Genomic DNA, 12,118 nt, shown 5'->3' with positions numbered 1-12,118 from the left:
CTTTTCACCAGTCGGTTGGTCTGTTTTATGGTTTGTGTGACCGATTTGACTCTAGCACAGGCACGTGATGACAGCTTGGTTTGTATGAGCGCTCACGCAGAGAGGAGGCTTTTTAAAATCGTGCATCTGACCCTATGCTTTTGTCAGCTCCAAATACAACTTGTAAATTGGAGTGTATGGCATGCACGTACACCAAAATGCATCGTTCACACACGTCGGAACAGTCTCTTAGAGAAAATTATGAAAAAGGGTCCGCCTTTCAACGGGCAACAAAAGAAATGCGCAGTCAGAATGCGCTGACGAGGTGGCCAAGCAAGCTCCTTGAGTGGTAGGCACTTGGGGTAAAGGGAATGGCTAGATCACATTTTGGGGGTAATCAGGTGCACAAAGTGTGGAGCTTGCAAACAGACTTGCATGCCATATATAAATACTCTGTAAATTTTTACCACTCGCTCAACTCAAAAGCGTGTGCACAGGTGTGCTCACACGTGGGTAGGATGGAGCTCCCAAATTGTAAGATTGGGGACTGGGGACTAAGCTACTGCTTAGTCCCCAGTTTTTGATAGCAGTTTTAGTACACATGCACTCTTTCACCCGCTCAGTTCTGTGAAAACCTTCAGGGATATCTAAAGAGAAAATCAAGTTTCTATGTTCACACACTCTAAGCACTCGAGGCTGACCACCTGATTCGACAACGAGAAAGAGTGCAGCTAGCCCTTGGTTCTAATGGAGATTTTGAGTGGCTGCCCAAACTTATGAAAGTCTGGGATATGAGCTTAGCCAGTTTGACATAGACTCTTCTGCAACATCTCATGAACCTTAGAAATAAAGCATTACTCAAACTGGATCGAGTTTTCCGGTTGGTTCATCAGTTCTCAAGAAATGTTTCACATTATAAGCCAAATCACTATTGCAATTCCGGCCTTGCATTTTTTTTTCTAAGTTTCGAACGAATTTAGGCTTGAAGTGTATCCGTTTTGACTAAGAAAAAGGAGAACAAGACCCTCAAGTCAAACATTGGTTTTAGATATCGGGTCACAGGATGAACAATTAGAGGCAATGTCCATTCGACTTTTGTACAAGATTCATGGCTAAAAATTGAATGGGCTAAGGGGGGCTGTGTTTTATGCGCAAGCTCAATTTGCACATCTTGTTGATCTGATATAGATATTTAATTATTTTTTCTCTGTTTTCTCTGAAGCACATCATGTTACATGCAGCATTCGAAAACAAAGGCCAAACACCACGGGGGGCTCTACTTTGGCTCTTCAGAGGATATCGCACCTCCCGAGCCCTATGCAATTCCAATGGCAAACTTTTAGTATTTTTTCTCAAGATCCACCGAACGGATTGACTTGGCATTGGTTTTATTAGAAAGATAATAAAAAACTGAGTAATATTGTGGAGCTACATTTTTCGATTTGTACGCTTAAAATGTTTTACAGGAACTTAAACATAACTGAAAAAGCCTTTTTTTCTCGTTCCGTGCTTCATAAACATTTAAAAATAAAACGGGAACTAAATAGAAATTTAGACTCCACAATATTCAAGACCAGGACTTTTTAAATATATCTCTGACAAGATCTTTTTTCCGGAGATTATCGTTGTAACAAATTTTAACTAAGTTTGTAGCTTATCAAAACGTCGAAAAATTCAGCTGTGAGGTGGCGCCATCTATGAGTGACTCCGCGAAGCTTGCTCTTGAAATTGCGCAATGTGTTATTGCGCCCCGGACTATTTGCATCTTCAAGGTCGTTGGGTCGACAGTCGGGATTTTGAGGAAGAGTGCCTCTCGAAACAGATTTTTTCTTCTTTTTTTTTTCTTTTTTTCTTTTTTGTTTGGGGGGCGAAGATATTTGGCGGGTTATCGCGATAGTGAGTAATAGGTTGTACATCGCCCGAGCGCGTCCTTGGGAGGATGTTCCGTTCTTTGTTGGTGTTTTGGGGTCGCACAAATGCAAGTAAAAAGTTTCTTGTTTTTCTTTTTTTGTTTGGCGGCGGAGACATTTAGTGGGTGGGTGAGAGTAGAGTGCCTTCATGTGCGCTTCGCATAGAGTGATGCCAACTGCCTGTTTCCCTTTCCCACACCCTCTTCTACCGCCATTTTGTTCCTCTCATTGTTTCCCCGTGCGCCGGAAAGTGGCCTTTGTGTCCATCGGTAATCCCATCCGAGGGGGAAAATGCTAATCCTCCCTCCGTGGGTTCCATAACGCTGCTCCGAACTTCTGAGATAAGGTGCTTGTTTCCGGGTGGGTTATAAGCCCCACGGATTATCGTCGAGGAACAAAATGGCTGCTGGTTTCTCGGCGAGTGGTATTACAAATGGTGGCATCACCCTAGCAAAGCGCACATGAAGGCTCTCTGGGTGAGAGTCATGAGTTTTCAATCGCCAAAGCGCATTATTGGGAGGATGTTCTATTCTTTGTTGGCATTTTGAGTCGAGAAAATGGGAGTGAAAGATTTCACGCTTCAAGCGGTCCTTGCATGAGGACTGAAGTTAGCAAATGCAGGCAGACAAAAGCTACCGAAGGGTCAAAGACTAGATACTGTCTTACCGCTTCTTTCTGTTCGAAATAGGGTAGGTGATTTGATCTGGCGATTTCAAATATTCTGCAGAGATGCATTTAAAATGTTTACTTACTTTAAATACGGAAGAGACATACGTGAGTTCGTCGACATTGCTTTGCATGTCAGCGTGTGGAGGCGGATTTCTACCCAAATAAAACAAACATTGCGAAAACAATTCAGTGAAGCTAGAAACAGAACAAGCATTTTGGAAGTAGGCGTGACACGTTGCAATTTGGAATTTGTGAAAGTCGCGCTGAAGATTCTCTGTTTGACTCGAACAAACACACTCTTGATTCAGTATTTTATGAAATAGAGGCAAATGTATTAGACTAGAACCCGCAAGCCTTTTATTATGGTGTTCGTCGATTGCACTGTCTTGGCTGCGATGAGCCCTTGGTCGGCTGTTACTATTGAGCGGCGGACAAAAAATCTCACCGGAGAACGGGCGGCGGAGAAAAGCTCACCGGAGGAAAGCTCGCCAATTAAATGCTCACAGCAAAATCGACAAATGCAAAGAAAAGCTCATTTACGAAATATTTTATTACTGTTCGCACTGCGGTGCTTATATTTAAAACTCAGCGCTCGCGCGCTTTTTGCGTGTTCGTGTATTTGTTTTCTCGTTCAGCCCCAGAAGAACAGCTTACTTTCTAAGAAAAGTGGGGAGGAGGCAGACGAATCTACAGTTTTTCAGAATGCGAAAACACGAAAAGGTGGGGAACGCTTTTTTTTTATAACTTTTACATGGCATTGCAGGGCATTGCCTCAAAGTTGTGTACAACGAAAAGCAACAATGTGACCACCGTCTCGCACCCGACGACTCCTGGCCCCCAAAAAGTATCAAGTTCGTCTTAGGCCTCATAACCGAAGGAAGTCATTGTTTACTACAAAGCAAAAGAAAAACAGAACATAATATCACCGCGTGCGCGGCTTGCCAACTAGGCAGCGCGCCCGTGGCCTAACGGTTACCGTGCTTATCTTCCACGCAAGTAGCCGAGGTTCGATGCCTGGCCACGGATACACCTTTTTTATTGTTTCTGTAATGTTGCGCTCTGGTGAATTCCAGAACCCTGTTGCTTATTCGAGGTTAGAATGTTCTGCGCGCTGAACCTTCTACGCCGGTTGTTCCAGAAGCCCACGAGTGTACGTAACGAGCTTCGCGTGGAGAGCAGAAGTCAGTCCCGATCCTGCTGTTTCGCCGACATCGACGCCTGCGACGCCAACCTTCTATTTTCTTCGCCCCATTAAACGTTTAGTTTTTTCAGTTATCCACCACCTCATCATTTGTCATTCGTGAAATTACCCTTATCCTTTGAACGCAAAGAAAAAAACACTATTTACAAAAACGAGAAACGATCTGGCCAGAAACCATGATGTTCGATAAAACGGTGTTCTACGAAACGGCTTTGATGAAATAGACCTATTGCTATATTACCCTAGCATCAAGGATAATGCAGGGATTGGTGTTGCACGCGCCACACGTGCTGGCCTCAGCAGTAGTAACTTTTCTAAAACAAATACCTAAAACAAATGGTGTCTTGCACGCACGTTCATTAATGCTTTATTTTGGTTACTTAATTCGAACCTTTTATACGGGGAAGGCGTGCGCGTGTGGCGCGTGGAACACCAATCCCTGCATTCTCCTTGATGCTTGGGTAATATAGAAAATGGTCTCCTGGGTTCAATTACACGGCCTTCATTTACATGACTTTGATGTAAGAGTTCGATAAAATATCGAGACCTGCGAAGAAGTAATGTTCGAACGGTTTGTAAAGGGGAGCTTTTCTCCGCATGCATCCAAAGTCTGGTGAGCTCTTCTCGGCATCCGCCGGATTTCTAGTGAGCTTTTTTCCGCCGGAGAACAGCGCAACACCGAGAGGCTCACGCGAGAAAAGTTTACCGAAAAACTGAGAGATGCTGAGATAAACCCACTTAAGATTTATACGATCAAGCTTTTAAATTTAGTATTGGCGACTCTACTCTGGGGGCCCTGTGGGGAACAGAAACGGAGATTTATACACTATTCGTATATTGCAGACACCAAAATGAATAAAGAAGCAGAAGTCCACAGTTCTGCAGAATGGGAACAATTAACAAAGTGATAGACACGTCTTTTTCTATAAAGACATTGCCTCAACGTAGAGTTCTATGAACAGTAACGAAGTGACCCCGTCATTCCACCCGACGACCACAGAGAGCCCCCAAATTGTGTCAGGACGGGACCCATCACACCAGAAATGTTAAGTTACTGCAAATGAAAATATATATATATATATATATATATATATATATATATGAAAAATAATGTTTCTTTTATTTATATACCAAAAGAATGCCATTTCTGAAAACGAAAATCGCAGGCGAGTTTCTACCGCATTCATCAAGAGGCCGGTGAGCAAGTTCTCCGCGTTGGTCGGTCTTGCGGTGGGATTTTCTTCTATTAGCTTTTTTCCAATATTCGTGACCTCGGCATCGACCTTGTCATGCATGTGGCATGCACGAGGCAGCGGATTCAGCGCGCGCCGTCGCCGACGGGTTATCGTGCTTTGTGATTGTTATATTTTTGTTACCCGTGGTGTGCGCTGAAAGGTGCGACGAGAAAAAGACGAAGTGACGACGAAAGGACCGAGGCTGAAGACGGTGCACGAGGAGAGAAAAGGAACGCGGTGGGCTGGAGCTGGTGCAAGCACGACTTCGAACCGGAATAAAACGCTTTCCCCCCAAAAGGCTGGCTCCCTGCCTTCCCGGGTCCCACGGCGCCCAAACCACAAGCCGTGACTGGCGCAGTCGACAGCGGGAGTTCAGCTACGGAACCTTGGGATGAGCGGCCGGCTCCAACACCGCACAGACGTCGCCGAGATCAAGTAAGCCCGGATTTTTGCCTGCCACAACCGACGGAGCGGTGGGTCCGGCATACTACACGGACGTTGCCAGTTCAAGCAAGCCAGGGTTTTCGTCTACCATATGCGACGGAGCGGCGAGTCCGGAGCACAGCACGAACGGTGCTGACAGCAAGCAAACTCGGCTTTTCGGCGGCCATGCAACCGGACGCCAGGCGAGCGCTTGGCGTGACCAGTGGGACGAATGCTGCATGACGCAGCCTCAGCGCAAGAACCAACGGCGGAAAACAAGACTTCCAATCTTCGAGAGGGACAGGAACTACTGCCTGCAAGCGATAGAATCCGGATTTCAGTGGTGCACGGACCCTGAGACATTCCAGTTAGGCACTTCCGCTGCCAGTGCTTCTGACTGCCCATCGACGACGAAGAGCTGATCAACGTGAATTGGTGAGCGCATATGCTTGTCTATTTGGGTTGAATGATCACTCGAGCCATGGCGAAGAGCTATGAGTCGGGCAAAGGGGAGGGTAAAATGCCTGATAAACTTAAGGAGCCTGATGACGCATCAGAGGATGAGGGGAGAACTGATTCTGAAGTGATAAACACTCGGTTGGAAATTGAAAAATAAAGCTCGAACAAATACGGGCACAAATTGAGCTCCAAAAATTGCAGAAGGAAAATGGTGGTGGTGCAGATGGGGGGCTGGGATTACAACCAGAATCTGGGGTAGCCCACTATGCTGCACTCTTGACTAATGTGCTCAGCCGGATGCCCGGGGACAAAACCTTGGTGCCTGGCTGGTTTGAGGCGGTAGAAGTCATATTTCGATCCTTTCAGGTCCCTGACGAGATAAAAACTGTTTTGATACTGCCGTATATTGCTGACAGGGTCAGGTCAGCGATCATGTGCAGTGGCATGAAGGAACTGCCATCTTACGCTCAGCTAAAAGAACGAATTTTACGTGAGCTAAGATTATCTTCAAACGAATACAAACGACTATTCACCACGGCAGGCAAATTGCGGGAAGAGTCCTGGAGCCAGTTCGCCGGCCGACTTAATAGCTACTTCAGCTATTATGTGAACAGTAGAAAAGTGGATACTTACGATGACCTGTTGCAACTAGTTGTCGCGGATAGGTTGAAGGAGTCCCTCCCTAATGAAATAAAAGCATATGTTGCCTTGAACGAAACGGGGAAGTGGCTGCGTCCCGAGGCGATAGCTAAGCTCTCTGAATGCCATCAGGAGAGTAAGGCACAGAGGGTCCCAAAACCCTATCACAAGACAGACACTACTGGTGACTGTAGTCAGAGCGAGTCTATGACGCCTCCGAAAGAGAGAGGTCATACTGAGTATGTCGGCGACACTCGACGCTGTTTCGCTTGTGGGAAACAGGGTCATCTGGCAAGAAATTGCCCTGAGACCAATCCTAAGCTAACGGCACGAGTAAAAAGACCTTTAGACTGCGAACACGCCGAGCAATCAATCGAGGTACATGATAAACTAGTATCGCTGACTGAACAACTCGAAGTGCTTGACGAAGAACGATTTGTGCAACTCCGCTCAGGAGACAAGCGCTTGAATGCTAGGGTTGATTCGGGGGCAGACATTACAGTGGTTCGAAGGTCGATGGCCACCATTCTGGACGAGAATCAAAAAGGGAAGGTTCGGTTGAAGGGCGCTTTCGACCACGAGGTGGAGGCCGATCTCATGTATGTCCCGTTTCGACTTGGTAGCAGGGCGTTTGATACTGGAGTGGATACTTTACTGCTCTGTGCTGTAACCGAGCAGCTTGCCGCAGAAGTTGACGCGCTACTCACACCTGAGGATTTAGTAGCTTTAAGAGAAGTAGAACAGAAAGTGCCCTTGGTAGATCAGGTGGATCTTCTCTGTGACGCTGCAGTATTGAAGGAAGGGCTAGTGATAGAGGCATGCGTGGCGAGCACACAGTCGGAGGGTGAAAACGGGATTGTAGAGTCTGTGGACGAGCGAAGTGACGTAAACGAAATAGAATCTGAAGGTTGCCTTCAGTTTCGAACAGAGCAAAAGAACGACGAGTCGCTGAAGCCCTTGTGGCTACAGGCAAAAAAAGGGACTCCTGGAATGCAAGTGGTTGATGGAATACTGTTCCACAGAGAAAAAATAAATGGCGGAATTGTCAAGCAGCTAGTTTTACCGGAAAGCAGGCGGAAGACAGTGTTAGAAGTAGCCCACGACAAACCAGTTGGCGGGCGTTTCGCTGGAAAAAAAACGCAACAGCGAATTAAGAATTCATTTTACTGGCCGAACATGCTGGAGCAGATTAGTAAATACTGCAAAGAATGCCATTACTGCCAGTTGAACTGGAGACCTAGAACCAGGGACAGTGTGCCTATTACCCCGCTAGTAAGACCAGATGTTCCATTCCAGACAGTTGTAATGGATTGTATTGGACCGTTAGACCCGGCGTCGTCGAGGGGGCACAAATATGCCTTGTGTCTGGTTGATGTGTGCACGAGATGGCCAGAAGTGGTTTGTATCAGATCGCTAACGGCGAAGGCAGTGTGTGACGCGCTGGTTGAAATATTCGCGCGAATGGGAGTGCCAGAAACAGTTTCGTCCGATCAGGGCACAAACTTCACGGCCGAGCTCACACAGGAGTTGCTGCGTAGGTTGGGGTCGTCACCCAGGTTCTCTACACCAGAACACCCGGAGAGCAATGGGCTAGTTGAGCGATGGAATGGTACGCTGAAGCGGATGTTGAGGCAAGTGATAGCGGAACATGGGCGGGGCTGGGATCGCCTAGTTCCTTGTCTACTTTGGGCCTACCGCGAAGTCCCGAATGAAACTACGGGGATGTCGCCATTTGAACTCATGTATGGACGTGCGCCGAATGGTCCACTGTCCATCCTAAAAAAATCGTGGACTGGTGATTGGACGCCCCCGTCCACGCTTGTTGAGTCGGCGGACAAATATCTGGTTAGATTAAGAAAACAAATGGCCGACATGACGCGAGTAGTATAGGAACAGGCAGAGCACAAACAGAGTAGGTACGCCACGCGTTACAATCTCCGTACGAAAGAGAAGGCCTTTTCTAAGGGCGATCTAGTGCTACTAAGGGACACGAGTGGTAAAAAGATGAACTTTCCTTGGTTGGGACCAGCGAAAATACTAGAGGTTAGGAGAAAGAACAGCTACGTAGTTGAGATGCCTGACGGTGGCCGTAAGTGGATCCACGCCAACAAACTTAGGCCATGGAATTGATAGATACTCTGTAAACAGTCGTACAATACAAGACATTTTGTAATATAAAATCACTATTTACGTTTCAGATAGCTCTAAATATGTTTACTTAGATGTTTTTTTTGCTGTTTTTTTTTGTGATTGTTATATACTGTGTTCTTTTTTGTATTCATGTCAGTTCCGCTGCTGCTTTGTATTGGGGCGCTGGGACTCGTCAAGCTGCTACGTGCAGCTTTTTTTCCAGCGCCCTTGTCACGAATGTATTTTTGTGGCAGAAAATAAACTGATTTGATTTGATTTGATATGTGGCACGCGTTGACGCTGTTGGTGTTATCTTTGATGATCCGGACTTCGGTTTGGTGGAGGAGCTCCCCACAGACGGAAGGGGAGCAGGTGAACCTGAATCACAGAAAACAGCGGAGGAAAAAGAGATGTACAGCATGGTACAGCAGTTCGTACATGTCTTTTCTAGGCACCCAGGAAAGTGTGCAAAAGGACTGCACAAGATAAGACTTGTTGAAGGTTCGCAGCAAAAGAAGAGGTATGCTTATAGGGTGCCGATAAAAATGAGAGCTGAGGTTGAAAGGCAGATAGAACAGCTTTTAGAATGGGGTATGATCTATCCAGTTGAATCAGAGTTTGCTCATCCGGTAGTGTGTGTAGCGAAGAAGGATGGGAGTGTGAGATTGTGCATCGATTATAGGCAATTAAACGGGATCACTGAAGTCGATGCCTTTCCAATGAATAATGCTACCGAAATGATCTGGATGGTCGCGAAGGCGTCGTACATAACAGTACTGGACCTAACCCGTGGGTATTGGCAAATACCAGTCGAAGAACGGTCTCAGAAGTTCACGGCATTCGTAACCAATCGTGGGCAGTACGCATGGAAAGTTATGCCCTATGGGTTGAAAAATTCAGCGGCAACTTTTCAGCGCGTGATGAATGAAGTGTTGCGACCACACAGAGAATATGCAGGCGCATATATCGGTGACATTGCAATATATTCTTCTAAGTGGGAAGACCACCTTTTGCATGTAAGAAGCGTTCTCGAAACCTTAAGTCGCGTGGTGCTTACGGTGAAGCTGTCGAAATGCAGGTTTGCCCAGGCAATGGTCACGTACCTCGGCCACCAGATCGGCTCTGGGAGGCATACTCCTGACCCCGTTCGTATCAAGGCGATTCAGATCATGGAGAAGCCAAAGACGAAGAAAGAACTGAATAGCTTTTTAGGGCTAATGAGCTACTATAGAGACTACATTGCGAACTATGCTGAAGTGGTGTTGCCGTTGACCGCGCGAACTGGAGACAGGACTCCGAACGTGTTACCGTGGGGTGACGAGGAGGAACAAGCGTTTGAAAAGGCAAAGAATCTCCTGATGGAAGTCCCAGTCATGAGAGCGCCAGATGCCAGCCAGCCTTTTGTTCTGTCCACCGACGCATCGGATAGAGCTATAGGGGCATGTCTTGCCCAAAGGGCAGGTGATGGGAAAGAGTACCCGGTGGCGTTTCTCAGTAAAAAACTAACTGATCCCCAAACCCGGTGGGCTGTAATAGAACGTGAAGCTTACGCGATTGTGTGGGCCTTGGGTCAGTTGGAAACGTGGCTATTTGGGGCGGAGGTCGAAATTCGCACCGACCATAACCCTTTGCAGTATTTGGCGTCAGCAGCACCAAATAGTGCGAGGCTGACTCGTTGGGTGCTAGCAGCAGCAGCAGCAGCAGGCAACCTTTAACTGCGCCCAGAAAGACTAAGCGATAAGTCAGAGGCCCATCTAGGAGTCCCCTCCCAATCACCCCTTAGGCGACGGCCAGAATCCCTTGGACTCCAGCGGCGTCCTCGGCCAGTCGGACGACTTGTTCCTGCACCTCAAGGTCGGTGCAGAGAAGAAGAGCTTCCCAGCTCTTTTGGTTGGTGATCTTTTTTAGTAGTGGCTGGGCTTTGCGGTCGAGCCGGCTGCATTCCCAAATAATGTGGCGAAGAGTCGCTCTTGCACCACATAGCTGGCAGTCTCCCTTGTAGCGATCCGGATACCATCCGCTGAGCTGGGCAGGACTACGGTAGGTGCCAGTCTGTAGTCGCCGCCAAGCTACCGCTTGTCTTTTGTCCAGCGAGGGATGCGCCGGAGGGTAGCGCATCCTTTCGCCGGCGTAATGATCGAGGATGTCTCGGAACGTAACCAGTCTGTCGCCCCCCGTCGACGATTCGATGGAGGGGTCCGACGTTGCTCCGGCCCGGCGAGTGAGACCTCGGGCCGCGTCGTGAGCCTCCTCGTTGCCGGGGAGCGACGAGTGTGCTGGAGTCCAGATCAGCTTCACCTTCGCAGTCTTTTCAGGATCACCTAGTACTTGAAGCGTAACCGGCGAGATCCGTCCCTTGGCGTATTGGCGAATCGCCATCTGTGAATCGGTGACAATGATTTTAGCGTCTTGCAGCTTGAGTGCCAGGGCGATGGCCACTTCCTCGGCTACCTCCGGTTCTGTCGTCCGGACACTGCAGCTCGCAACGATCTTCCCTTGCTTGTCAACCACGGCTGCAGCCATGGCATCCCTGTCGTACCTCGCAGCGTCCGTGTAGTAGACGCCCTCTTCCTTCTCTAGTAGTCTTCGAAGGGCCTTGGCTCTCGCCGTTCGTCGCTCCACATGGTGCACGGGGTGCATGTGACGTGGCAGGTTTGGGATGGTAAGCTTCTCCCGGACCCGTCTCGGCACGTCTATTTTCTCGCCCGTTTGTCTTTCGTAGCGGATGCCCAGGTTTTCGAGAATATGACGCCCGGTCGCGCTCTTTGTTAGCCGTTCGAGCTGAGACGTCCGTTGCGCCTCGACGATCTCTTCCACGGTGTTATGTAGGCCCAGCGCCGCCAGCTTTTCGTTTGACGTAGAATCCGGGATGCCAAGTGCTCGCTTGTAGGCCTTCCTAATCAAGCAGTCAAGTTTGGCTTTCTCCGCCACCCCGAGCCGTAGGACGGGAAGGACGTATGCCAGCCGGCTCACGACGAAAGCGCGGACGAGGCGTACAAGATTTCCTTCCCTCATTCCGAAGTGACGGCCTGAGATGCGTGAAATAAGCCGGGTGATCTGGTAAGTTGACGCCTTGAGCGATTCGATCATCTCGTAGTTGTTGCCATCCGCCTGGACCCGCAGACCCAGGATGCGAATGCTCTTCACCGACGGGATACGCAGTCCTTGCGAGTAGAGCGCGATGTCCGACGGCAGCTGGCGGGACCGAACAGGTTTGAGGAGGAGGAGCTCTGACTTTTGTGGAGAGCAAGTTAGGCCCCTCGAAGTGACGTACTCCTCAATCGTCCGTATCGCTTCTTGTAGCGTGTCTTGGATGAACCCGTCACAGCCGCCGGTCATCCAGAGCGTGATGTCATCTGCGTATATACTGTGGTGCAGCCCCTCGATCTTGCTGAGCTTCGCAGGCAACTCAATCATCGCCACGTTATTTAGATATGGCGACACGACCGAGCCCTGAGGTGTGCCTCGCCCGC

At 48.4% G+C, this 12,118-nt stretch overlaps 1 protein-coding gene across 1 annotated transcript; it reads right to left on the bottom strand.

The window, feature by feature from the left end:
• Positions 1 to 10,398: 10,398 nt before the first annotated feature.
• Positions 10,399 to 11,864, bottom strand: LOC115322007. The gene has a single exon (XM_029982308.4). It carries the CDS (start codon positions 11,733 to 11,735, stop codon positions 10,425 to 10,427), a length of 1,311 nt encoding a protein of 436 aa, XP_029838168.2. The 5' UTR covers positions 11,736 to 11,864; the 3' UTR covers positions 10,399 to 10,424.
• Between the last annotated feature and the right edge of the window lie 254 nt (positions 11,865 to 12,118).

The sequence above is a fragment of the Ixodes scapularis genome, unplaced genomic scaffold (genome assembly GCF_016920785.2).
Source record: "Ixodes scapularis isolate PalLabHiFi unplaced genomic scaffold, ASM1692078v2 PGA_scaffold6__148_contigs__length_123643588, whole genome shotgun sequence".
NCBI classification, from domain to species: domain Eukaryota; kingdom Metazoa; phylum Arthropoda; class Arachnida; order Ixodida; family Ixodidae; genus Ixodes; species Ixodes scapularis.
This window is presented reverse-complemented; position numbering and strand designations above follow the sequence as displayed.